The sequence below is a fragment of the Myodes glareolus genome, chromosome 8 (assembly GCF_982192425.1).
Source record: "Myodes glareolus chromosome 8, mMyoGla1.1, whole genome shotgun sequence".
Lineage (NCBI taxonomy): Eukaryota > Metazoa > Chordata > Mammalia > Rodentia > Cricetidae > Myodes > Myodes glareolus.
The window spans coordinates 68,276,128-68,302,292 of record NC_142033.1 but is presented as its reverse complement, the minus strand read 5'-3'; the positions used below and the strand labels follow the sequence as shown (position 1 = coordinate 68,302,292).

General features: G+C 48.9%; 2 protein-coding genes across 2 annotated transcripts in view; one reads left to right on the top strand and one right to left on the bottom strand.

The window, feature by feature from the left end:
• Positions 1-1,239, bottom strand: part of Stk32b (serine/threonine kinase 32B) — a 246,586-nt gene extending 245,347 nt beyond the window's left edge. The window contains exon 1 of the mRNA XM_087909072.1: positions 796-1,239. Coding sequence (XP_087765198.1) covers positions 796-847 — 52 coding nt within the window. The 5' untranslated portion in view covers positions 848-1,239. The remainder of the gene's footprint in view (positions 1-795) is intronic.
• Positions 1,240-20,647: 19,408 nt separating this feature from the next.
• On the top strand, positions 20,648-24,991 carry Cytl1 (cytokine like 1). The gene is made up of 4 exons (XM_048415272.3): positions 20,648-20,858; positions 22,471-22,515; positions 22,842-22,970; positions 24,406-24,991. Exons 1-4 carry the CDS (start codon positions 20,700-20,702, stop codon positions 24,487-24,489), a joined length of 417 nt encoding a protein of 138 aa, XP_048271229.1. The 5' UTR covers positions 20,648-20,699; the 3' UTR covers positions 24,490-24,991.
• The last annotated feature ends 1,174 nt before the right edge of the window (positions 24,992-26,165 follow it).

Here is a 26,165-nt window from a genome sequence, read left to right as displayed (position 1 = left end):
ACAAGGATTCAGAGGGTTTTGAGACCCCGATACACAATAATGGAAACAAGTGCTAAGAAAAGTATTTAGACTTCTGCTCAGCCAAATACACAAGTACCAAGTTCTGCCACCATTAGCTGCAAGGACTCTCCAGACCTGAAGTCTATACACGGCAGATAGCCTACACCACTCCCCACCAGGAAGCTGGTCCAAACAGGACTTCTTCCTCGGAGCCACTATTTCAGCCACAAAAAGTTTCTTTATATGGTCCTGAGTGAACGAAGAGAGTTTTGTGCTTGTGCACAAGACGGGCTCTCTCTCTCTCTCTCTCTCTCTCTCTCTCTCTCTCTCTCTCTCGTACACACACACACACACACACACACACACACACACACACACACACTGTGCAATTCCACCCACTAGGCCACCTCTGTCAACCTCAGGCTCTGAAGACCACCTTGGCATCCCAGGACGCTGAACCAGAACAACGCCCCCCTAATTCACTGTGAAGCAATGTCTTCCCTGGGACACCCCCCAAGAGATAACTTAAGTTCTCTTGTCCTTTTCCAGCCTACTGTCCCAACTCTGGGCTCAGCATGATCTGAGTTTCTAAAGGGTACAGAAGCCTAAGAGGTGACCAGGTAGGAGCTCCATGCCTGGCCCTGGGTCGGTGCAGAGCCAGTGCCGAGTGACACGGTTGTGCTGAGATCCAGGTGTCCATCCTTGTATTGCACTTAGCAGGTGCCCAACGAAGGATGACAGAAGAAATGCCCCGGGGATGTGGGGAGTAGCGGGCTGCGGGAGGGGCTATCTTACCTTCTTCGTTCTCGTCAAAGACCGGGGACTTGTGGGAGTGGTTCCCGCCCATATTCCGCAGCTACCGCCGCTACTACATGCCCGGCCTCGGAATGTCAGAAGCAGGATTCTCACAGGGATAAGGGATGCGGGATGCTCTTGGGAGGCCGAGCGCGGGATGAGAGCCCGGGAATGCAGGAAGCAAGCTGCGATGGGAGCGGCCAGACAGGGTTGTAGCGTGTGTGGAGGGGGCCGATTGCAGCTCAGGGGTGGGGACCGTGTGGTCACCCTTTTCTCCAGGGTGCCCCCCAGCTGAGATCGCCGCACCCCCTGAGCCTTCACCCTATTCTATCCATGACGTACAATACACTGATGGAAACCCGGGGACTCCCTAAGTCCAGATCACCGCGCAACGCTGCTCAAAGCGGTGATGAGGAAGAACGTGGAGGAAGAGGAGAAAGAAGGAGGGAGGGAGAGCGTGCAGCGGGAGGAGGGGGCGTAGACCCGGATCTCAGCCAAGAGTTAGAAGCCACCGCCTCCATTTCACAGTCGGGTGGGCGGGGACTCCAAAGAAAGGGGCCTCCTTGGAGCAGCTGGGTTCCTGGGACTCCCCACCCGTAGCGTTTGACAGTTCGTGTTGGCTCAGAACTGCAGTCACCCACTAGGCTCAGCCACGGGCTTCTTTGTTTTCTGGGATGTTTAATGAATGAAAGGAGAACCCAGATTAGCGAGGTCTAACGTAACCTCTCCTTGTACATAAAGAAACTGAAGCTCACGAGAGTGCCATTTACCACAAAAAAAAAAAAAAGTCTGTTTTTGGGAAATTGCCTGTCCCTGTCCTCTGGACTCCCTCGCACTGTGAAGCCTGGAGGCTAATGTAGGGGCGGGGGTTCTCATCTGGGTCTCTGGGCTCCAGCAGCTGGGGGAGTGCTGGTGTGTGTGTGTGTGTGTGTGTGTGTGTGTGTGTGTGTGTGTGTGTGTGTGGTCTCTAAGGACCCTAGACTTGCAGGGGCCAGAGTGTGTGGCACGAACTCCCTATGAGACTGGCATTATCAGTAGCGTGGGATGCTGGCCCAGACTACCCAGGGACAGGGCATCTCTAACCGCATCCTGCCACCTGCTGGGCGCTGGGAGCCACTGTGTGAACTAGGTGGTGAATAGCAAAGGCTCTTTTCTGGATCTTCCTACCTAACCTGTTTCCCTCCCTCTGCCCTCCGCCCTACCTCCTTTTTGACTAATATAATGTAATTTCTCGGCAACCAAGGGCAAAAAAGATGAGCTTACCCTGACCCAACTGATTAACTGCTTCTAGTTTAACTGGTCTCATTCTCCCAGGCTGCATACCTGGTGTTAGTGTGCCAGTCCTGGGAGTCTCATCTGTCAAATGGAATGATACCCAGGTTGCTGCAAGGTTATTCAACAATATATATATATATAACAAGCAAGAATACCTGGTGTTCCGGAAATTAGTGGCAGATAGGCACGACCTGCTCTTCCTTGGGCCAATGAGCTTCAATGGTATGGCCAGCCTTCACACCAGACCCTGGGCTGAATGCAGGATATAGGAGACACCTCAAGGTCAGGGATGAAAATTCAGACAGTGATGAATCTTCTTCCCATTCTAGGGAGTGAACTTTGAAAAGTCACATAACCTCTTGGGGCCTCAGTTTCTCCACTTCTGCAGCGGGGCCAACAGAGCATCTACATTCTCAGGGCTCATGACGGACTCACGATGTGTGTTGTTGCCTTGGACTCTGAGTGGCTGTGTGAGCAGCTGCTATCTCACAACTTTTCCTCCACTCCCTGACGTGCTGTGGACGAGAAGTGACTGCCAATTCTGAGAGAGGCCCCAAGAGATGACCCTGTGTCCTTCAGTCCCACCTTTCACCCAAGAGCAGCAGCCTCTTCCCAGGATGAAAGGATCAGAGTGCAGACCTGAACCCCACGTGTGCCCGGGAGCAGAGCTGCATGCTCAGGCAAGGGAGGTGTGTGCTCTCAGAAGCAGCTGAGATACAGGGTGTTTTGAAGCATTACCACAGAAGACTTAACTGATGTCCATATGAAAGCAATAACCATGCCAACAAAGAATATGGCTTTTGCTGTGTTAGAAGGAATCCCAGGCACCTTGGGGATAACAGAGTCAATGGTCTGCCTCTCCCTGCAAGGCCAGAGAGGCAGAGAGTCCCTAATGGGGACGTCTGAACATCTGCTCCCTTTCAGCACAATTCAGGCAATAGTTTTTAAATACTTACAATGCGTCAGGAACTAGAAAGCCAGTTGACTAAGATAAGGCGCATGCAATTTGATGATGTTTAGAACTTCTGGCAGTGTGGGGGCTTTGATAATGATAGGAGGTAAAGCCGGGGCTGTGAGAGCCAAGGGGAGACAAACCACACCTAGCATCGCTGAGGGATTCCTGGGAGAAAGGGGGCTTAAACTGGGCCTGGAAGGGCAAAGAGAATCCGCAGATGATGAGCGGAGCTGCCTGTGACATCCCACAGTCAAGGGAGAAAGGTTCCTTCTAGAGTGGTCAATTATAAAATGGCTACTCCATCTGGCACTGTGTGCCAAGCCCTGTGCCAAATCTTGATGGGCTGCTCGGCCTAGCAAAGCCCTTCCTCCCCTCATTTACAGACTATGCTGGACTTTGGATCTTAATTGCTTCACGTAAGCTGTCCTCTCCAACTCTCCGATGGCCCTGGCAGGCATGTACCCGCATCACCCAGATAGGAGACTGCGGCAAGAGAAGGCTAAGCTGATAGCAAAGGCTAAGAAAAAGAAAGAAAGAAAACCCAAGATCAAATTCCAAAAGCAAACATGTGTACCAGGTTTACTGAAAGGACATGGCAGTGACCCATAAGGGGAGGGGCTGTTTTCAGAGTCACAAATAAATTCAGCTTTTAAATTTTCTCTTCTTGTTTTTCTTGTGTTAACCTTTAGTGGAAACAATGGTACTTTCATGTTGAGAAGTCTCTCAGATATTGCCCCTGAGTTCATAAGATGTGTGTCATTGAAAACGTGGCTCACAGAATCAACTAGGCAGGGCTCCCAGAGACTGAAGTGACAACCACCGAGCCTCATAGGACTGTACTAAGTCCTCCACATACATGTTATGGGTGTGTAGCTTGGTGTTCTTGTGGGACTCCTAACAATGGGAGTGGGGGCATCTCTGTTTTTTTGTTTTGTTTTGGGTTTTTTTGGTTGTTTTTTTTTTTCCTGCTCTTGGGACCCTTTTCCTCCTACTTGGTTGCCTCATTTAACCTTGATATGAGGGTGTGTACCTAGTCTTACTAGTCTTATTGCAAATTGTTATACTGTGTTCGGTTGCTATTCCTAGAAGGCCTGCTCTTTGGAAACAGAGGATGAGTGAATCTGGAGAGTGGGGGAGATGGGGAATTGATGGGAAAGAGTGGAGGGAGGGGAAACTGTGGATGGGATGCCAGGCATGAAAGAATAAAAGAAGATGTGTGTCATGGTTTACTAGTTACCAAGGGACATAAGGGAAGTGGCACAATTGTCCCCATTTTTCAAATGAAGAAAAAGGGAGCTCTTGGGTTTGAATGGCTGGTGTGTAATTCCATTAAAATCATTAACATGTCCCCATAAACTTCGTGGGTTGAACAAAACAGAAATTTAAATATTCAAGAGGGAAAGGCAGATGAATCTCTGAATTTGAGGCCAACCTGGTCTACAGGACAAGTTCCGGGACAGCCAGGGATACCAAGAGAAACATTATTTTGAAAAAAAAAAAAAAAAACAAAAACAAAAGAGAGGGAGAAGGAGAAAGAATCATAGTAGTAATTTATTTTTCTTCTTTAGAAGTCCATAAGTCCAAAGTCAAGATGTGCACCTAGCCTGTCCCCTCTAGGGATCTACACGTAAGGAGAATCCATGCCCTCCTGGCAGTTTCCAGCATCTTCTAGCATCTGGCAGCTCCAGGTGTTCCTTCACTCCGGGTTACAAGTCCTCACTCTCTCCTACCTATGTTACCTAGCCCAGTCTTAGCTGCCTCCCATGTGGACTTCTCCTCAGCATTACTGGAAGGGAGCTTCTCCCATGACTCAAGAGGCCCCTGTTCAACCAGGAAGTCTCCAGGAGTGAATGAGAAACTAAATGTTGCGTGTCACCCAACCTTGCTCACCTCTGGCTTTCAAGACAGCAGACTGTAGATCCTCCAGAAACCTCAGCCCCAAGTCTTCTGGTAGACGGCTTATGACTGTGGTAACATCTGTGTGAACTGCTCTGAAGTCAGGTCTTTTTCTATAGCCTGCATGTGCTGGGTGCCCCCAGTCTCACAGGACTCCAACTGTGCTCCAGATGAAGTCGGCCCCTAGTCTGCCCTTCTAGCCTCACAACTGACACAGTTTTGTGTAACCTAACTCTACGCAAAACATAAAATTAAATAGACCATCTCTGACCTGAGTCTGCTGAACTTTGGGGTCTGAGAAGAACTGGTCTGAGAATCTTTCTGTGGGTTAAAGAGGGGATTTCGGGAGCTCTCTAGACCCAGAAACAGACATTGAATAAGACAGTTTCCTTTCCAGTCTTACATTTGCAGAATGCAGTCTCGTGACTCCTCGTGTTGCTGCTGAGAACACGAACTGGCCATTCTTGCATTTGGGGTTCTCCATGCCTAGGACTGTAATGTTTAGCTTTCTGCAACTTGATCTTACCGTGAAGGCTAATGTTATTCCCTGGAGCGGGATGTCTTCTGTGCCAAACCATTATTATTTTTTTCAGAGTTCACTAGATCAGATCTTGTTATCCTTCTTGTTAAGCCTATTTTATTTAAAACTTAAGCCTGGTTTGCCTAGAGTAAATACTGTGTGCTGATGTTACAGTTTAAGCCATTCTACTTGGCAGCGTTGCACCTTCCGAAGAAAGAAAATGATAAGGCTGCTTGTGGCACCCTGCGATAAGGCAGGGCTTGCACGTGCAGTTCTGTGGTTAAAAACTCGTCTCCCTTGCTTGGGTGGTTATCCCCAGTGATTAAAAAAAAATCAGCATTTCAAAACACAATTTTACTGTACATCTTAATGTGTGTGTGTGTGTGTGTGTGTGTGTGTGTGTGTGTTCAGTCAATGGGGGTTTATAAAATGCTCCCACTGTGGACGTCTGCATTTCTTGGCACTGCAAGACTCCCCTGGAGGTATTTTCATAGTTTGGAACCTAGTAACCCTACAAGAGCTGAACTGCTCATTCTTACATTACAACGATTTGCAGTAAAGCTCTACCGTGCCCTCAAGTTAAGTGTTTGTCGAAGACTGCAGCTGCAATGTGAACCAGGCTGGGCAGGAAGAGTTTCCCTACTGCCAAAGGCAACATCCAATGGAGTGTGTTTCTCCTGTGTTCCTGCCTAGTTTATAAGGATTCTTAGAGATTTGAGGGAGGCTTGCTAACACAGGGAAGTGTGTGCACGTGTGCGTGTGCACATGTACATAACTAAGTCCTCTGGGTCAATTCTTCATTTATAAAATAGGGAAAAGTTTTCTTGATGTTTGAGCTTGGGAAATGATCCCCCAAAACATGTTGCTTTCACGTGGTCTCAATAACAAGGTCTCACTGCTGTTCCCTACCCCATTTCACTGTCATCTTTGTTTCTCCGCTTCTCCTCTTCAGAAGGGGTTATCTCTAAAGTGCCTTCATCTGACTAGAAAACTTCTTCCAAAAGAGATGGAGTAGCCATAACCCCTTCCCTGGGCATTCTATGTTGTAACCATGGAATCCTGGTCACTAGTGAGAAGGGGCTGGGGTACTCAGCATGACCAAACAGGCTTGCGTCTTCTCTAGGGCATCTCTGAGGTTATCTGAGGGACCTGTCAGCACAATGAGATCGTAGTCCTTGGTGAATTCCTGCCCCCTTGCCTGCCAGAGTCCCACAGAACTATCAACAGTTGTTCACTTGCCCCAAGGAACCACCTACCCCTGTCAAACTCATCTGCTCCCCTTCTCAAGCTCCCTTTGCCATGCTCCCTGTATCATGCTGCCCTTTTCATGACCCCTTCTCATGACCCCGTTGCCATGGTCCCCTCTGGAGACGGATGTGTGCGTTTCTGAAGCTCCCTGGGTGGCTGACTAATCACTCTCCTGTATTTCCCCACGTAATCACTTTTCTCGACACCTGAGAGAAGCAGGTGGGAGGAAGGGGTCACTTGGCTTCACAATTTGACAGGGTACCGTCCATCATGGTGAAGAAGGCATGGCAGAGCTGCGGTTGCAACTTCTTGGGTCTCCATAGACCAGAAATCAGAGAGCTCCAGCCGGAAGCAGAGCCATGGAAGTCAAAGATCCATCTCCTAAGGGCCTACGCCTGCCACATAGGTCCCCTCTCCCAAAGATTTCACAATCTCCAAGACACTCCAATGCAGGATAGAGACCAAGGGTTCAAATTCATAAGTCTGTGGGGGTCTTTTCACGGTCAGTTCCTAACATCAGACTGGAGAGTTGGCTCGGTCAACAGAAAGTTTTTCTCATACGTATGAGAACCCAAGTTTGGATCTCCAGAACCCCACCAAAAGCCAAGCATATGGGTGCATACCTGGAGTCCCAGCATTGATGAGATGGGAGGCAGAGACAGGTGGGTCCCTGGAAGCTTGGTGGCCAGTTAGCCTAGCCTACTGAAGCTCACACCAGTGAGAAACTCTGCCCAAGAGGCAGAAGGGACCCAAAGACTGACACCCAAGGTTGTCCTCTGCCCTCCACACTCACTCCGTGTGCACACACAGCCGCGCCCATACACACGAATTCACGGAGACACAGCAAAACTAGAGCACCAGGGTTAGGAACATCTGGAAAGCGGTGTGCCTATTCTCCTGTCCGTCTGTGAGACTGAACCTCATCTGCAGCGTCAGTACACATTATCTCGATGTGTTACGGCAAGCTTTGGAGACAAGTGCCGAACAGAGAGCCTGCTGGGGCTAAGCAGCCACAAATGTAGGCTGGCTTGGTGGCTGTCCTGGTCTGCTTTCTGCTGCTGTGATAAATGCCACGACCCAAAGCAACTTTGGAAGGAAAAGGTTTCTTTCAGCTTACAACTTATATCATGCAGGGATGTCAGGAGAGGAATTCAAGGCAAGAAGCTGGCGTTAGAAACTGAATCAGAGACTGAGTGGGAGGCCTGATTTCTGGTTTGCTTCCCAAGGCTTCCCCAGTTTTCTCTCTCATACAGCCAAGAACCACCGGCCCCAGCAGGATGGGCCCTTTCGCAGCAACCATCAAAAGAATGCCCTGTAGGTTTGCCTACAGGCCAGTTGGATGGAGGTATTTTCTCAAGAGAGATTTCCTCTTCCCAGATAGCCCTCGCTTGTGTCAAGTTAACAAAAACTAGCGTTAGAAATATTACATGTGCAGACAAACCTGAAGACCAGAGTTGGATTCCTGGAACTCATGTGGCAGAAGGAGAGAGCTGACTCATACATGTTGTACACACACACACACACACACACACACACACACAATAAATGTAACAAAGAATATCACACAGCCTAGTCACCCTCAACAGGATGTTCCACCATACAGGACATTATGTGGAGGTGGAGATGGACCGGGAGAATTGTCTATATTCTGTCAATCATATTTTAAATAAATGCTGATTGGCCAGGCAGGAAGTATAGGCGGGAAAACAGACAGGAAGTAGAGGTGGAACAAAGAGAACAGAGTATTCTGGGAAGCAGGAAGCTCCCTCCGCAGTTCTGCCCAGACCACTGGAGAGGCAAGATGTAAGCTGCCCTGCGGAGAAAGGTACTGAGCCATGTGGCTAACATAGATAAAAATAATGGGCTAACCTAAGTTATAAGAGCTAATAAGTAGCCTGGGCTAATGGGCCAATCAGTTTATAACCTAATGTAGACTCTGTGTGATTTTCTTTGGGGCTTTCTGGCTGTGGGAAATTGGGCAGGACATAAACCCCAACAAGCAGGCCCCCTCATGTTACATGGAGATATGCTGCTGGTCCCTAGGGGATAGAGACTTCCCCACCAGAGAGCCCTTATTCCCACCCGTTGCAGCCAAGAGGGCAGCTGCTGGGACTGCAGCCCTGTCTAGCAGTCACACTGCACACCTCCTGGATGTCAGGAACTGCTCTGAGGACTGGGTCCTTATTGGAGAAAAGGCCAGATGTGGTCCCTGAGCTGGAGGCGTTCAACAGCTTCCAGGTTGCTTTCTTGATTCTATTTTCCTCACACCAGACTTTGAGATGGGAATGGCTCTTATTACAAGTGAGAAAGTCATACCTTGAACACAAACATGAAGCTCCATGTGAGCATGCATGAGAGCACACATGTGTTCTTACAACACTTTAATTTGCACTTGGATGAAATGTTTACTCCTCTTGTAGACTCTGAATGCAAATGTTTTAAAACATCTTTTCCCTCATCAAGCACAACTTCAAGTCTCTGCTGAAAAGGCCCTGGCCCCACTCTTGCCTTGGTCTTTCAGCTTCTGGGTCTGGTTCAACCATCTTCCCAGTTAGAGAGACCTAGCTTTTATTCCCACCCATGGCGAAGTGCACATATTCCTCAGCCCTGGTGGCTCTTTGGACCTCCCATGGTTAGGAGTTTGTACACAGGAGAGAGGACTCTCGAAATATTAGAGGGTTAGCCTGGTGTGCTAGCACACACCGTTAGTCCCAGTACTCAGGAGGCAGAGGCAGGAGCTCCATGAATTCAAGGCCTGCCTTACCTATATAACAGGTTCTGGGATGGCCAAGGCTATATAAAGAAACTCTGCCTCAAAAAAAAAAAAACAGACAAAAAAGTCAAAGGGTCAAACACATAGGATGCTCTTCCCTTTCTATTCTTAAATTCGCAGAGTAGCACAAAAAAACAATGTCTCTTCAGTGAAGTCTGCCCATGGGTGTGAAGGTGTGTAGACATTTATAAGGCACTTCTGGGATTCTGTGACTAGGTTTGTCTTGATATATGTTGGCTTTCTGTTAGTATAGCAAAATACCTAAGATCATTATTTGAGAGGCAAAGAAAGAGAGTGAGGCTGATGTAGTGTCTCAGGAGGCTGAGGCAGGAGTATCAGTGCAGTTGAGGTCAGCCTAAGCTACAGAGAAGACCTTGTCTCAAAAAAAAAAGAAGAAGAAGAAGAAGAAGGAAGAAGGGAGGGAGAGAGGCAGGGAGGGAGGAAGGGAAGATAGAAAGTAAAGAAGGAAGGAAAGGAGGGAGGGAGGGAGGGAAGAAGGAAAGAAAATGCAGGAAGGAAAGAAGAAAAGAAAGAAAGAGAGAGAGATGGAAAGAGAGAGAGAGAAAGAATCTAGTTGTCTATGTACATGTTTATATTTGTAGACACGTGTACAGGTATATGTGCTTTTGTGTGTGCTCACACATGTGTGTGTGTGTGTGTGTGTGTGTGCTTGTGTGTGTTTGTAGATTAACTTCGAGTGGTGTCCTCAATCACTCTCTGCCCACCCCACTTTTTGAGATTTTGAGACAAGGTCTCTCATTAACCTGAAGCTTACCAATTCAGCTAGACTAACTGGCCAACAAGCCCTAGGGATCTTCCTGTCACTTCCTCTCTGTAGTAAACTTTTCTATATGGTTGCTGGGAAATCAAACTCAGGCCCCAAGCTTACACAGCCTGCATTTTACCCACTGAGCCCTCTCCCCAGCTCTGTGTTGCCTGTGTTTGAAGGACAATTCAACAACTTTGAGACTTCCCTGAAGACAAACCTGACAAGTCCATGACAGACAAAGCAGTTCTTCAGAGTTAAGATCCAGTCTGGCACACCACCAGGTCAAAACAGTAGCCACACCTCTGTCAGACAGGGGATTGATGCAGGCGGTCTGTACTTGCAAACTGGCTCAAGGGATTCACCTGACTCTACTTCCCCAGTGCTGGGGTTGCACATGCCTGGCTCTACTTATTTTTTCCTCGTATGGGTTCTGGGGATTGTCAACTGAGCCATCTCCCCAGCCCACGGCCTTGGTCTTCTATGCAGCATGAATTAAGTCTAGTTCACAAAACACCTTTGTAATATCCATGCTAAGTACGCAGGGCCAGGGAGAGTTCCATGCAATTGGGTCTCCTCAGTGAGGGAGAAAGATATGGGGACTCCCATCCTACAAGTCATTTGGGCTTTGTGTCTATGCCACATCAGCCTCTTGCCAAGAGTCAGCAGCAGGCAGAATAAGGCTGACCTGGCCTACCACCTCCTCTGACTCAGAGCTGTGGTATAGTCTGGGGATTGTATGCCCATCAGCGTGATTGTAAAGACAAAGTATTGGAGGTAGAAGCCTTCTGTACAATGATCTTTTGACCCTTCCTGACACCCTTTCTTATGCCACTAGCAAACTCCACCCCCTAAAACTATGCCTTCCTCGGAGGGAAGAAAGGAACCATTCAGATAAGCTATTTATAAAACCTGGAGGTCGCCCTTTGCACAGCTCACCATGCCAACAACCTGGAGAGGCCGTGCCAGTTTCTGCAGTGGTCTCTGCCTGGGCTCTCTGTCAAAGATTTAAATTTCTCTCTCCGCTTCCTGCCCTGGGTGTATACTGGCTATGGGACTTCCTGGAAGGCCAGAGGCCAAAACACTCAAAGTGCTTTCCAAGGGAGGGAGCCTGGCTTTTCAAAAGAGGCAGCCTGCAGGGGCTGCTGAAGAAGGGGCTCCAGAGCTCCGGGCCAGGGGAAAGTTGGGGGAAAGGTTGGTGGATGTGCTTGGGCTGCAGCTGCAGACCCCACGTGGCCTCTGCATCAGGAGGGGAAGCAACAAAAGGCACCATTCATTCATTCATTCCTCCTGCTGGTCCCCTCACCCCTGTATCCTGGGCTAGCACAACCAAAGCCCTGACCCCAAAGCCCTCAGGGTCTAATGCTTGTGTTTGGTAGTTGGAACTGTGTTTATGGAGTTAGGGTTACATAAATATAACAGAAAAGCCCTAGTGCTCACCCTACACCAGGCACTGATCTGAGGGATTTGGACATATGGACTAGTTAGTCCTCTCAAAAGTGCATGTTCATGATTACAACCAATGGTAAAGGCAGGTCTGAGGCACGTTCACTACCCTGATCTAATTGCTGCTCAGTGTGGGATGTGTGCGCATGCATGTGTTGTACCCCAGAAATACACACAACCATTGTGGGTAAACCAGAAATCACAGAAGATTTTCCAGCTTCTATCTGGGCCCTGCGTGGGGACCAGTGCTACTGCCATCTTACTGAGAGGACACCAGGAAGCTGCACCCTAGGAACAGGCACAATGGGCGGACAAGTGAGGCCAGTTTGCGGCTCAAGGCGTGAGTCTAAGCCTCTCAGTCAAGTTTCAAAGTGGTACAGCTATAGCCAGAGAGTTGCAGACCTGGTGGGGTGGAGCTGGCGTTTGATGCGAGCAGAGTCTGGGTAGTAAAGTTGTGTTTCGTGCCACGCATGTTTTACTGCAGTGCATTTTTTCCTAGTGTAGAGGAGACAGCACAGCTCTAAGCACCCATCACACTGCACAGTGCATGCTTGGGTCCCTTCTGTTACAGAAGGAGTCAGTAAAGATAGATTCTTCAAGAGTTGGCGAGATGGCTCAGTGGTTAAGAGCACTGGCTGTTCTTCCAGAAGACCTGGATTCAATTCTTAGGTGGCTCACAACCACCTTCTGATGGCGTCTTCTGGCTCCTGCAGGCAATTGAGCACATAGACATACATTCAGTCAAAACACCCATACACATAAAATTCAAACATTTATTTTTTTAAAGATAGATGCTCCAGAGTAGGACTTGGGTTCCAAGGACCATCCGAGAGGATGTCACCTATGATAGACACCTCGATCTGTCTGCTCAGCCTTGCAGAGCTGGCCACGTGTTGAGAGGACTGTGTTGGGTGAATCATCTGGCTTCCCACAGACAGAGCAAAGGGAAGAGCAATCCAATCTCTGAACACTCTAATGTGAGCTAGGACTGCCACCCACGAGAGTAGTCTGGGTACTCTAAAGACACTGTGCAGGGAGGTTGACTTTGGGGAGTGTCCCTAACTGTGCACAACATGGGAACCCAACTTCAATCCTCACAACACAGCTTAGAGAGTCTGTCAGAGATCAAGATCTGCTAGAAGCTGCAGGTCTTCTGGGCGTGACACTGACCACAGCTCGTTGTACCTGTGAGCTCCACCCCGGCAGTGTGAACGCATGCACAGCCTGCCAACTCCTACTCTTGCTCCCCCATCAGTATTCTGATGATCGGGGCCCTTAAGAGCAATCAAACTTCATTTAGAATAGAAAACAGTCCCCAAACAGTAAATTAAGATGAGGAACAAGAAAGCTCAGAAGTAGGCTGGGAACTTACCCAGGGTCATACGGTACAGTGACCAACTACACACTAACCTCCATAGGCCACGGTGCTCAGATGGTCACAGGTTTCTATAAAGATACTTTTTAGACAAGGGTTGTCTAAATTGTAGATTTTGAGGAAAGCAGAATGTTTACCATAAAGTAAGTGAGCCTTAACCAGTCAATCCAAAACCCAGTTAAAGGCTGAGGCAAGAAAAAGCAAGAAAGAACTCTGCATCCTGGTTGTCAGCTCCACTCTGGACTTCCAACCTGCCTACCCACCTGCCCACTTACCCACCTGCCTACCTACCTGCCCACTGCTCACCTGCCTACCCACCTGCCCACCTACCCACCTACCTACCCACCTGCCCACCTACCCACCTGCCAACCTACCTGCCCACCTGCCTACCCACCTGCCCACCTACCCACCTGCCTACCCACCTGCCTACCCACCTGCCCACCTACCCACCTGCCAACCTATCTGCCCACCTGCCTACCCACCTGCCAACCTACCTGCCCACCTGCCTACCCACTTGCCCACCTACCCACCTGCTCACCTGCCTACCTACCTGCCCACCTACCCACCTGTCTACCTACCTGCCCACCTACCCACCTACCTGCCCACCTACCCACATGCCTACCCACCTGCCCACTGTTCACCTGCCTACCTGTTCTACAAATTTGGGATGTGCCAAGATTCCACAAGAACATGAGCCTATTCCTTCAAATCAACCATTCTCAATACATGGTGTGGTGGTTTGGTTAGGAATGGCCCCCAGAGGCTCATATATTTGAATATTTGGTCATAGGGAGTGGCACTGCTTGAGAGGGATAAAGAGGGCAGCCTTGTTTGAGTAGGCATGGGAAGTGGGCTTTGGGGTCTCAAAGGTTCAAGCTAGACCCGTGTCATTCTCTTCCTGATGCCTGTAGGTCAGGATGTAGAAGTCAGCTACTTCTTCATAATCATGCCTGCCTGCATCTCATCATGCTCCCTGCTGTGAGGACAACAGCCTCAACCTCTGAAACTGCAAACAAGACCCAGTTAAATGTTTTCTTTATAAGAGTTGCTGTGGTCCTGATATTTCTTCACAGCAGCAGAACATTGGCTAAGACACATGGGTAGTCAGATTAGCAGATGATAGATTAGATAGATAGATAGATAGATAGATAGATAGATAGATAGATAGATAGATAGATAGAATGTTTTTCACTTGTAATGTGTAAAATGTTTAAACATGTAAGGAATATGAAAAGCATGTTTTTACTTGTATTCATTGTAATCATTCACTTAAAAAATAGAATGTAACTTTTATATTGCATGAAAGGTTTTTCTGGCTTATATAAACTGTAAGGGAAAAAATAAAGTCAGTTAGAAGGAAAACATCAAAAGAAACAGAAGGGATACATCTGACTAAAGGTAAGAAAAAAAATAAAGAAGTTAATAGAGAGATCCTAAGGGTGTGTGTGTGTGCGTGCGTGTGTGTGTGTTCCCGTTTTTGACAGCCCTAGAACATTATATTTTGCCCTCCTTTCTGGCCCCAGAGAATTAAGTTTTACTCCCCCAGATAGAAAAGTCAAGTTGAGCGGTTCATTTGCCGACTCCATGGACCTCTCTCAGTCCCTGAGCTGCTGAAGGTTGGTCCTAACAGCAGCAATGAAGATAGATGATAGATAAATAAATCTTAGCTAAGAAAACAGACAGATGGAAAATGGATAAGTAGGTAGATGATAGGTGATCAAATGATGGATATTGTAAGATGTGGTTAGTGACAGATAAATAGGCAGGCAGATGAGAGACAATAGAAACAGAGGTCCATAATACATACATCTAACACACGTGATTCTGCACTATATGCATATCTAGCACATACAGACTTCAGAAGCTTATGATTAACAAGAAAACCCATCACCTTCTGCACAGTGTCATTGCAGAGGACCACCCACAAGACTTTGTGTACCTTCGGTCTGTGTGCTCCATCCTGACCTAGATACAGGAGTGAAGAGACCGGGCATGTCTGCAGGTCAGAACCCACAGAGAGTCCTCGGAAGGGAGTGACCACCAATCCAGTGGCTTCCTGGTGGCTTCACCTTCACAGTGTCTGCCTGTGTTTGAATGTGGCATCCCCTGGCACCTGAGAAAGCCTAGTGATGGCAAGGCCCATGATCTCACATGACAGGAGTGAGGTCAAAGTTGAAGATGGAATTATATAAGCCCGTGGTCTTTTGTAGAGCTAAAGCAGATCTTTTCTTGGAAGGCGTATGCCTCATCCTCTCTGCAGAAACAGCACTGGGGGAGATGATGGGGCAGCTCTCATCTTGTGGCCACTGCCCTTTAAAGCCTGAACCCGTGTTTGGGAGCATTTGGAGTTCTTTCTTCCAAAAGATGATGTTTTCATAATTTCTGCCCACAGCAGTGTCCAGTGTTTGTCTTTATTCCTTCACTTGGGACTGGGTGGGTCAACTTTCCACTTGGCTTTGCCAAGAGTGACACAGTCATAGCTCCAAAATGTCCCACAAACATAGGGATGCTGTCGTCAATGGGAGCCCTATAAACTGCATCCTAGCTGGCTGTAGTTTCTGTTCCCCTCCCCGGGAACAACTGACCATCTCCATTAGGATGGGACCACCCACCAGTCACTGGCTCTAGACTCCGATTACAGGACAAGTATGGAGATCTCTTCACTATGGAGGTGTCCTTCAGTGCTGGCTTTGATACAGTGTGCTGTCTCCTGCCCTGGACCCCTTTATCACTGGCCATGATGATCCCTGGCTGGGGATGAGACAACAGAGAAGAGCTGATATTGACGTGGCCATCCTTTATAATGACCATAGGACAGGAGCCACAGAGAGCTCTTGGGATAAATGCTCTGTGTTCCAGCCAAGTTACATAGTGACTTCGTGTTTTTTATGGTCTTATCAGGATTTTTCCATAACCCCTTGGGGCTGAGCACCTTGGCCACCAGCATCACTTGCTAGAGCATGCCCATCTGAACAGACAAGAGGAAAGCCAAACGTTCTTCCTCCTGAATGGCTAAGAAGGACCCAAGCCCTGAAAACCTGAGCTCATGAATGGAGAATTCACACTGCCATCACCGGCTTTCTGTAACTTTAATAAATACCCAAATCTAGGTAGCTTACAAACAGCAGAATCTTATCTGGTTCTTAGTTCTAGAAGCCAAGAAGTCCAAGGCACAACACTGGCATCTGTTGTATTGGGGTCTCCCATGATGAAAGCAGAGGGCCCATGAACAGGGTAGAAAAGACAGTAGACAGGGAACTCTAATTAGCCTATGCATGACAACTAGCCCCATTCCGAGTCAGGGGCCTTAGTCCATTTCTGAGGACATAGCTCTCATGACTTAACTCCCCTCTTCATGTGTACAGCAGTAATTATGGTTCACTGTGGCTCTTAGAGAGGACTTCAAAACACATCTGAAGTTAAGCTGAGGGAGATGTTTCCAGAAGAGTGTTCCTTCTGTGAGCATAATGAACATTATGATTGCTGTGGGAGACTTGTGCACACTGCCACTCCACTGTGACAATAAGGTTTACCTTGAATCAGAAAGCAGAGCTGACCAAAATTAGCCATAGAGGCGTTAAAGGACCAAGCACATAGAGAGAGACACGGGAAGTAATAGGGAGAGGCTTAGAAAGATGTCCAGGCCTTTTTTGGATTAAGGACGGAGAGAGAGGGGAGGTCACTGGTCGCTTCTCTACCACTTGTCTGATTAATCAGGTTCTAACCCCATATGTGACTCCCAAGTTTTTATTAATGATAGAATAATTTAGGTAACCGTTACATCTGGCATCCCATGAGTGTCATATGTAGCAGTACTCTCTCATTGGAACCACCAGATTACAAATAATGACACAGACTTCTTTAATTATGAAAGCTCAGCCTTAGCTTAGACTTGTTCTCAACTAGCTCTTATAACTTAATTAACCCATTTATATTCTCTGTGTTACCTCATCTCATACTCCAACCTGCTTCCTTCGAGTCTGAAGGTGACTCCGCCTTCCTCCTTCTCAGAGTTCTCTCTCTGCCCGGAAGTCCTGCCCCTACCTCCTGCCTCACTATTGGCTGTTCATCTTTTCTGTTCCATGGATCACGGCAATACATCTTCACACAGCGTCAAATACTCTGCAGTGTGTGATGACCTCTAGGCCTCCAGTCTACACTAGAGACTTTTCTCATCAGCCAAATACCTGACAAACACAACCTCAAAGAGGAAACATGCCTGTTGTTCGTGGTTTTGGACTGCCGCAGTCCATTCAACATGGCAGGACAGGCACAACAACAACAACAACAACAACAACAACAACAACAACGCTGCTCAGCCAGGAGCAGGAGCCTGTGGTAGAGCACCTCACAGAGCAAGCAGACCAGGAAGCGAAGAGGGGACAGGAGCTTGCCACCAGTGTAGATTTCTGGCAGCTAGGCCCCACCTCCTAAAGTAGTGATTCTCAATCTTCCTAATGCTGTGACCATTTAATACAGTTCCTCGTGAAGTGGTGACCCCAACCATAAAATTTCATTGTCACTTCATAACTATAATTTCGCTACTGTTATAAATTTTGATGTAAATCTCTGATGTGCAGGATATCTGATATGTGACCCTTGTGAAAGGGTTATGAGACGCCCAAAGAGGTCATGACCCACAGGTTGAGAACCATTGTCCTAAAGGCTCCACAACCACTCAAGGAGTCCCACCTGCTGGGAAACATGTTCAAACATGTGCACTGAATGGGGACATTGCACATTCAAACACACACACACACACACACACACACACAAGCATGCACCCTCCACATTCCTCGAGTCTCAAACGGAATGGAGCTGCTGCAAGGCTGGCCAGCGGAACCGGGTTTGGAGCTGAAACAGGTTTCTGCTGTTGCTCAATATGTCGACTGCCCTCCGTGAGGCAGCAGCCTCTTTGGTTCAGTTTCCTCCAGCAGGGCCCACGGGAGACTCTGGGAGGCACTGTGCCTAGCAAATACGGGAAGAATCTGCTTGAGAATACGGCTAGTATCTGCTAAGAGGGCCTCGGCCTCTGTTACTCTGCAACATTCCTGGCAGAAAGGAGGTCCATGCTACAGAGGGGTCTGGACCTCATCTAGGACACTGTTGGGGATGGGGGGCATCTTGGGGGGCATACAGCACACACACACACACACACACACACACACACACATGCGTGCACATACACACAACACAGAGGATGACTATTCATCCTGGAGAAGGAACCATCCTTGAGGACACAGAAAACATCTCATGCTCAGGACCCAGGATGTCTCTGTGATCACAGAGGGGCTAGAGTACCTCACATGAACCCCCATAGTCCTTGAACTCCACGGAGGCTCTCCCTTCTCTGCTGTCTTCTCAGGAAGTGGTCTGAGGCACTTGTTCAACTTGCGGGGCGGGGGTGTCTTTCTGTACACCCACATGTCATTTTACAAAGTCTCACATGGGGTCCCTATGGGCCTGGCTAAGTACCCTGTCTACCACTGAATAATGACTCTCAGGGCTCCAGCGTCAGTCAGAGCTTATCCAGGATCGGTGTCCACCATGAGACCCGTCTGCCATTCATTTGATCCATAAACAGGATGTGTGAATTCCGAGTGCCAGGCCGAGAAGCCACCCTGGAGCGTGGCGCTCACCTGAATCGTGAAAGAGACCCTGCTCACAGTCACACATGGTGGCCCAGAGGAGCACAGTCAGCCTCCCAGGACACATTTGTCTCCGCCAAACACACGCAGGACTATGCATCCGAGCAGTGTGATATCAAAATGCTGCAGGGGACTTGTTTGGAGCCTGAGTTTGGGTCTCACTGTATACCGGATTTGAGATCAGTGTTAACACATCCAGAAGTACTAGGGTATCTCAAACAGACCTACAGTCCCTAGCCAGGTGATGCATTTGCCAGGAGCCACACAGACCCTGCTCTGGGAAAGTCAAAGTGTGCAGACTCCACACCCAGAGGAAAGGAGGTCTTTGGGGATCTGCCCTCAGCACTCCACACCGTTCCACCCAATGAGCACTGTTTTCCCCAGGTCCCACATCCAAGGTCAACTCTCTGAAGGCTTTGGGGGGAACACACTGCTGCCTGCAAAACAGGAAGGGGCAGCTTATGATCCCTACCCAGGGCTCTGAACACTGGAAAATAGATGAACAAAATGTGGGGCCTGGCAGACATTTGCCATTCTGAAACCTCCTGTTTACAGATGGGGAACAACCACCAGGTCTGGGGAGGGATTCTCCCACAAACACAGGGCCAGGTATTCATCTCTGTGGCTACCTCAGTCCTGCCTGCATCTGGGACACCATGCTCTGTTTCTGTCACTGAGGTCATCAAATGGGCAGCTCAGACAGTCCCCTGGAAGCAGGCGGCTTTGGTGCCAGACAGGTCCAGACGTGGGCCTGGAGTCCTGGCGCCACTACCCAGTGCCATCCTCCCCCAGGACCCGCTGCTCTCTCGTCTGGGGAATAGAGTGACCCATACACTATGCTGCTGTACTGTGACGCATGGCACCTGCTGCTGCCGTCACCCTGATGTGTGCTGGTATCTAGGCAACATGCAGGGTCCTGTGAGTCCTTATCACTCCTTGGGACTGTTTCCTGGGGCCAAGCCAGGCCTTAGCTGTGGCCACAACATTAGCTCAGAAGTCTTGGTGACTCCTGATGTGGCTGGCATAAGTTCACCCTGGCCTGGGTAGCATCCTGACTATTTGTCACTGTGGCCTGAGCATGGGACACTTGTCACCCCATTGCACAACGGTGGGAAAGCAAAGATGATTGAAGAAATTGGTTCGAGAATGTCGCCGGAGAGAGGACAAAGCCATTCTGCACCTCAGCATCCGAGGGTGGGTGCTTTCCCTTTCAGGGCTGCTTCAGCACTAAAAAGATGGAGTCTTTTATTTTTCTGTCCTCTGAACCCTTAGTGGGGGTTCAGTGATGGTCACACAGTCAAGAGGTACAGAGAAAGCCTCTCCCCCAGACCCAGAGCTCCATCCAGCAGTCTCCATCCTGCTTAATGGCTGCTCTCTGAACAATGTACCCAAGGAAGTCTCTCCTCCAGACACAGAGTTACATCCAATAGTCTCCATCCTGCTTAATGGCTGCTCTCTGGACAAGGTACCCAAGTGACTGGGGTGTAGATGAGGTACCCAGTCTGCCTGACTCCAGTCCTACCCTTTGTACTGCCCAGCAGACTGGAAGGATTCAGAGCACTCTAGCCCTCCTCTACCCCAAATTCTGTCCAGGAGAACAGTCAGTCTTAAGAAACAGTCCCCCAGCTCTGACACCAGACAAGACTTCCTCATCCTGGCCTCTGACCCAATCTCTCATTCTTCCATCCCCTTTCCCTTCTGACCCTCTCAACTGCTGCTTCAGTCATGAAAGATATTTCTGCTAGAAAATGAGCGCCTGTTTCCCTTCTAGGCGCCTCCAGTCCCCCAACCCTGCAACTCCCCCCTCCCATTATTACAGTTTCCTTCTGAAAGAACCCAGTGTCTCAGACCCTATAGGCGTGTCACGTCCCCGGCCCCTCCCTCCTTGGATGCCTGGCCCTGGCAGGGATGCCACAGGAAAAAGGTGGGGAGCCTGAGCTCTGGATATCTCCCCAGCAGCTGTTTAAAGGAACAGTTGGCCCAGCTGTAGGCAGCAGACTCAATGGAGCCCCGGACATTGCCTCTGTTGCTGCCGCTGCTGATGGTGATGGTCTGGCCTCTGGCAGTACAGCCTGCGCCCCCTACCTGCTACTCCCGGATGCTGACCCTGAGTCGTGAGATCATGGCAGACTTCCAGAGCCTGCAGGCTGCAGAGCCTGAGGTAAGTTCTTCACTTGCCTCCTTTGCCTTGGGAAGACAGATTGATGATAGATAGATAGATAGATAGATAGATAGATAGATAGATAGATAGATAGATAGATAGATAGATAGATGATAGATGGATAGATAGATAGATAGATAGATAGATAGATAGATAGATAGATAAAATTTAAAAACAGCACTAGAAGTTTAGGATTACATAGAACTAAGGAATGAAGTTTCTTTATTTCTGTCATTAGCCTAATGACCAACAATGTATGCCAAGAGTGACACACTCCTTATCTGCTGAGGGACTGTGGTACAATTACTCAGCACCCTGCCTCAGCACCCTTCTCTGTAAAGAACAGGGATAACAGCATCTTCCTGGGTGCAAAGGGGCTGAAAGGATTGACCACAGGGACACAGGACAAATGTTAGCCCCATCCTCAGAGGAAGACCCCAGGAACTTGGGGGTGTCCCTTAAGAGGTGCTTCAAAGGAGGGAGAGCTGAGTTGCCTGCTTATCTCTAATAGAAGCAAAACACACTGGACTTCCCTAAAGAGTCTGGGTAAACTTCGAAAGTGTTACTCAGCTGCTTGCACAGGCTTCAAACAGAACCCAGCATTCCTCGGGTACTGGGGCTCACGTTATTTTAACACTTTGTATTTTCTTTTTAAGAGGTATATTACACGCATTACTGTCTTGTGATAAAATTGATAGGCTGTAGAACACTAGGCAAATACACATAGGGCCAGGAGAAAAAAAAAGTGTTTGTGATCCTGCCACCCTAGGTGGCATTTGCTGCTGTAACAATTGGAGTGGCATTTACTCTTCTGCACAAGTTCTTACCTATGGTGGCAGTGGGTGAACTGTGTGTTACACTGCGCCAGTGTCTCGGCAAGCTGCGTATCAACAATACCACCCCATAAGCTTGTGCTCATTCGTGCGACACTTCTTTAGACAATTATATCCTTAGTCCCTCGTCATGAAACAGATAGAGCATCTGACGCAAGAAGGTAAGAGCAGAGGCCCAGAACTGCAGGGTGGGACAAAGTAGAAGGCACTCAATCTTCTATCTCACAGCTGGAGAACTGAGTCACAGAGGAGGAAAACAGCAGCCTAGGTCACGCAGAGGTTCATAGAGGGGAGGGCACTAGATAGGCGGGCCTTTGGTCCTGTGCACACACAAGCACACATACACACACATACACGCCTCTTAACAGTGCCATGTTATATCTTACATACTCTGCTGTGCCTGTCTTATAGCCTAAAGCTTTTATATAGATAAATATGTAAGAATATATTTATATGGGTATGTAGTCTTCATACAGTTAGCTGCTATAAAATCAGTTTGTATACATGAATGCATTGTATCTACAGTACTATGTAATGTCATACACATGCTGGTGCATGTCTGCACACATGTGCTTGTATAAAATGGTGTCCTAATTCACAGTTTTTGTAAAGGCTATGCCTTGAAGTAAGATTCTTAGAAAACAGGTATTATGATGCAAGATGTGTTGTAGGTGTGGGCCACAGCATCAGGGAAAAAGCTCTGCCCCTATTGGCTGGGGGACAGCTGGCAGGGAACAGACTGTGACCAGCTGTCCCATCCACTTGCTTTCTTCCTTCAGGATTCGTGTGTGAGGTACTTGCCTCGGCTCTACCTGGATATCCACGTAAGAGAGTGCTGCCTGGTGGGGTGGGGTGGGGTGGGGCAAGGCAGAGTGGAGCAGGGTGGGGTGGTGGGGTGCGAAGGGGTGGAGTGAGGTGGGATGGGTGGGTGGGGCAGCGTGGGGTGGGGTGGGTGGGGTGGGGAAGAGTGGAGTGGGATGGGGTAGAGTGAAGCAGGGTGGGGTAGGGGCTATGAACCAGCTCTGCTACTGGCCGAGAGGGCAGCCAGGTTAAGAAGAGGTCTTAGGCTATGTCGGGGGGACTCCTGAGCTCAGTCTCTGGTCCCCTGGTTCTTCCTTCTCCTGAAGCTTTCTCTTGTCCCCACTCTCAGAATTATTGTGTGCTGGCCAAGCTGCGGGATTTTGTGGCCTCTCCTCAGTGCTGGAAAATGGCCGAAGTGGATGCTCTGAAGGACAAAGTGCGGAAGCTGTATACCATCATGAACTCCTTCTGCAGGCGGGTGTGTGAGGCACTCAAGAGTCCTTTTCTCCTATGGACATCGCAGGGAGGAGGGCTGAGAAGAGGGCTAGGAGGGAGTCTGGGGGAGGGACTTCCAGTCCCTGGGGGAGGGACTTCCAGTCCCAGCAGACTTTCTGCAACAGCTGTCACCCCTGTTAGGTGAGCAGGATTCAGAATGGGACCCCTCATCTCCCAAGGCCACAAATGGAGGCAGTGCAGGCGCCTGACTCTCTCCTAGGCCATTCCATAGACACCCGAGGCAGAGTAAAAGAGCCAGAGGGAGTCACAGGACCCTTCCTGAGGAGGGGAGTCTAGGTGGGGGTGAATGCCAGCGAGGAGCTGGTGTTGGGAAGGAAGGGAACAGAAAGCTAACACGTGGACCCACAAACCCAGCCAGCCTCAGATAGCTATGTCCCCATGTTCACCTTCCTTGACACTTCTTCACAACTGCTGAGTGAGGGACTTAGTGGCCATCTGGTGACATCAGGGTAAAGGTCCTAATAATTACACCCTTACAGTGTGACCACTCTGTGCTGTCTCTCCCTGAGATGCTTAGCAAGGTGACTAAATGTACAAATCTAAATTCCAAGTTCCTTTAAAAAATGCTAGTGTGTGTGTGTGAGAGAGAGAGAGACAGAGACAGAGACAGAGACAGAGAGACAAAGAGAGAGAGAGAGAGAGAGAGAGAGAGAGAATATGAACATGTGGTACATGTTCACAAGTGGATGCCAGAAGGAGACATCAAGTGTCTTGCTGGGAAACGTAAGCCCCAAATATCCTTCTACTCGGCTTCCCACAGTGTTGGTATTACATGTGCACAGACTGCGCAGCCTCTTACATGAGTGCTGAGATTTGAACTCAGATCATTGTGCTTGTGCAGGAAACGATTTTACCTTCTGAGCGACCTCCTCAGACTCTTGTGTGTATATGTGTCTGTGAGAGAGAGAGTGCGTGGGGAGAGTATGTGGGAGGCACATGTACGTATGCATGGAGGCACCTGCTTGGTTCAGAGTAAGGTGCTCCCCTCCAGAGTCTTTAGCTTGCTGACACTTCGTCCTATGCCAGTCCCTCTTAGTTCCTAAACTCCTTTGGTTTGTTGTGGGAAAGGAAGTTGGAATCAGCAGAGTTCCTTCTGGCATGGGCGTGCACTGGCTGGGGTAGCTGGAGGTGGAAGCTAGCGGTATTCTGCAATAGCTGCACCCATTCATTCTGCCAACCACTCAGCCATCTGTCCATCTGGTCAACCAAAGCCTGAACAAATACCAATGCAAATGTGAAGAAAGAAGTCACTAGCTCTCCTTGGGCACGGAGGTGTATTTCTACACATCAGCAATGCTCAGATCTTCTTGAAGGGTGACAGGAGCCCTAGTACTGCTCATGGTCCCCAGACACACCCACAGCAGCACACCTGCTCACTCCTGGCTTGTCTTTTCCAGGACTTGGTGTTCCTCTCAGATGACTGCAATGCTTTAGAATACCCGATCCCTGAGACCACGGATCCTCCAAGCTGGCAGAGCTAAGAAAGCAGGTGGAATGACCCAGAGGCCTGAAGCTGGGCCAGCTGCCCAAAGCAGATTCTCAGCACCCAACACCTCCTTTTAGTGCAGCCATTAGACCTGCCTCGTGTCTCTCTGCCTTCTGGAACACCAGTTAGGATTATATAGCCAAGCCTGCTTTGTGCACAGATTGGAAGTCAGCTTATAAGTGTCTCATGGGCATTAGAGACACAAACAGTAAAGTACACACTGACTTCTCTTTGAGGAGCAAGCAGCCTGAGAGCAGCAAAACCCCGAGTCTTTGTGGGTGCCTTAATGAAATCATGGGACTATTCTTTCTGGTTGCCGCTAAACCCAAAGAGGCTTCAGCTTTATGCTTCCTTCCCACACAAACTTTCCTTCCTTTCTCTCATTTTAAGGCATTTTTACTGCTTCTGCAATGTATTTACAAGGCTTTTATGTAGTGCGAAGGAACCACCCTTTCACTGAAGGGTTATGAAAACCAAATAAACCTTTACTACGAGAAGCAGGAGTGCTGTTGTGTTACCCCAAGGTGGACTCAGAGGGGTTCCCCCCCCACCTTTTTCTCAGAGCACCTGTTATTCCCATGATGCAACTGTTGGTTCCTTTCCATCAAGCCATGTCTGAAACAGTCACACTGGAGTTCCCAGTGGAAAGATGTTCAAGCAGTGTGTCCTCTGCATGGGTGAGCTCCTGACTTCCCATTCCCACTAATCACTTTGGGCTATGTCTTGGTGTTTCTGGGTAAGTCAGCAATGGACCGATGCACTGAGAGACCGGATAATTCCCCGGTGTGGTGAAGGCTGGGTAGCACACGAAGGCCTGAGCAGAATGGAAAGGAGTATGGGTAGCGAAGCAGCCGCTCTCGACAGCCTGCCAGCACTGGAGCTCCTGGCTTCGGCCTCGGCTCGAGTCTTCCACCACTACCTCTACCCACTCTAAGGCCTTTTGACTAAGCCTAGGACTCACATCAACCCCCTGTTTTCCAGGCCTAAAAGCACACTGTCAGCTCTTCTGAGTGTGTAGCTTGCAGATGTCTGATTGTGGGACTCCACAGACTAGTCTTCATTCACACAAATGCACACAAATGCACACAAATGCACACAAATGCACACACACACACACACACACACACCATACCACATCATTGCCTTTGCTTCTCTAGAGAAGCCTTAAGGATACACTGAGCCTGGGTTTGCATCTCCATCACCAGGGCTGATGGTTTGCATCTCCATCACCAAGCTTGACTACTAATCAAGCTCACCTCTTGCCTGAATCCCTGCAGTTGCCTCCTAAGTGGGCCTCCAGCTCGAATCTCTTCCCCTTACAATCAACTCTCGCCTAGTGGCCAGAACAGTGTCTGTAAAGTATGAATTAATGGTCAAGATGGTTCAGCCAGTAAAGGTGCTTGCTGCTAAGCCTGATAACCCGAGTTCAAGAAACACCAACTCCTGGAAGTTGTCCTCTGACCTCCACACACGTACCATAGCATCCATATGCACACATGTGCGCGCGCGCGCACACACACACACACACACACACACACACACACACAAAATTTTTTTAATGTAACAAAAATTATAAGTAGTGATTAGATCATGCCTGTTCTCTATTGAAAACTCTGCAGCTTCCCATTTTGGCCTTCAAGCCCTCACTGCTCACTGGCATGGCTGTTCTGT

Coding starts and splice junctions, on each gene's coding strand:
- Cytl1 (XM_048415272.3), top strand. CDS start 20,700: ATGGAGCCCCGGACATTGCCTCTGTTGCTGCCGCTGCTGATGGTGATG. Junction 22,516..22,841: donor GGCTCTACCTGGATATCCAC/GTAAGAGAGTGC, acceptor CCCCACTCTCAG/AATTATTGTGTGCTGGCCAA. Junction 22,971..24,405: donor TGAACTCCTTCTGCAGGCGG/GTGTGTGAGGCA, acceptor TGTCTTTTCCAG/GACTTGGTGTTCCTCTCAGA.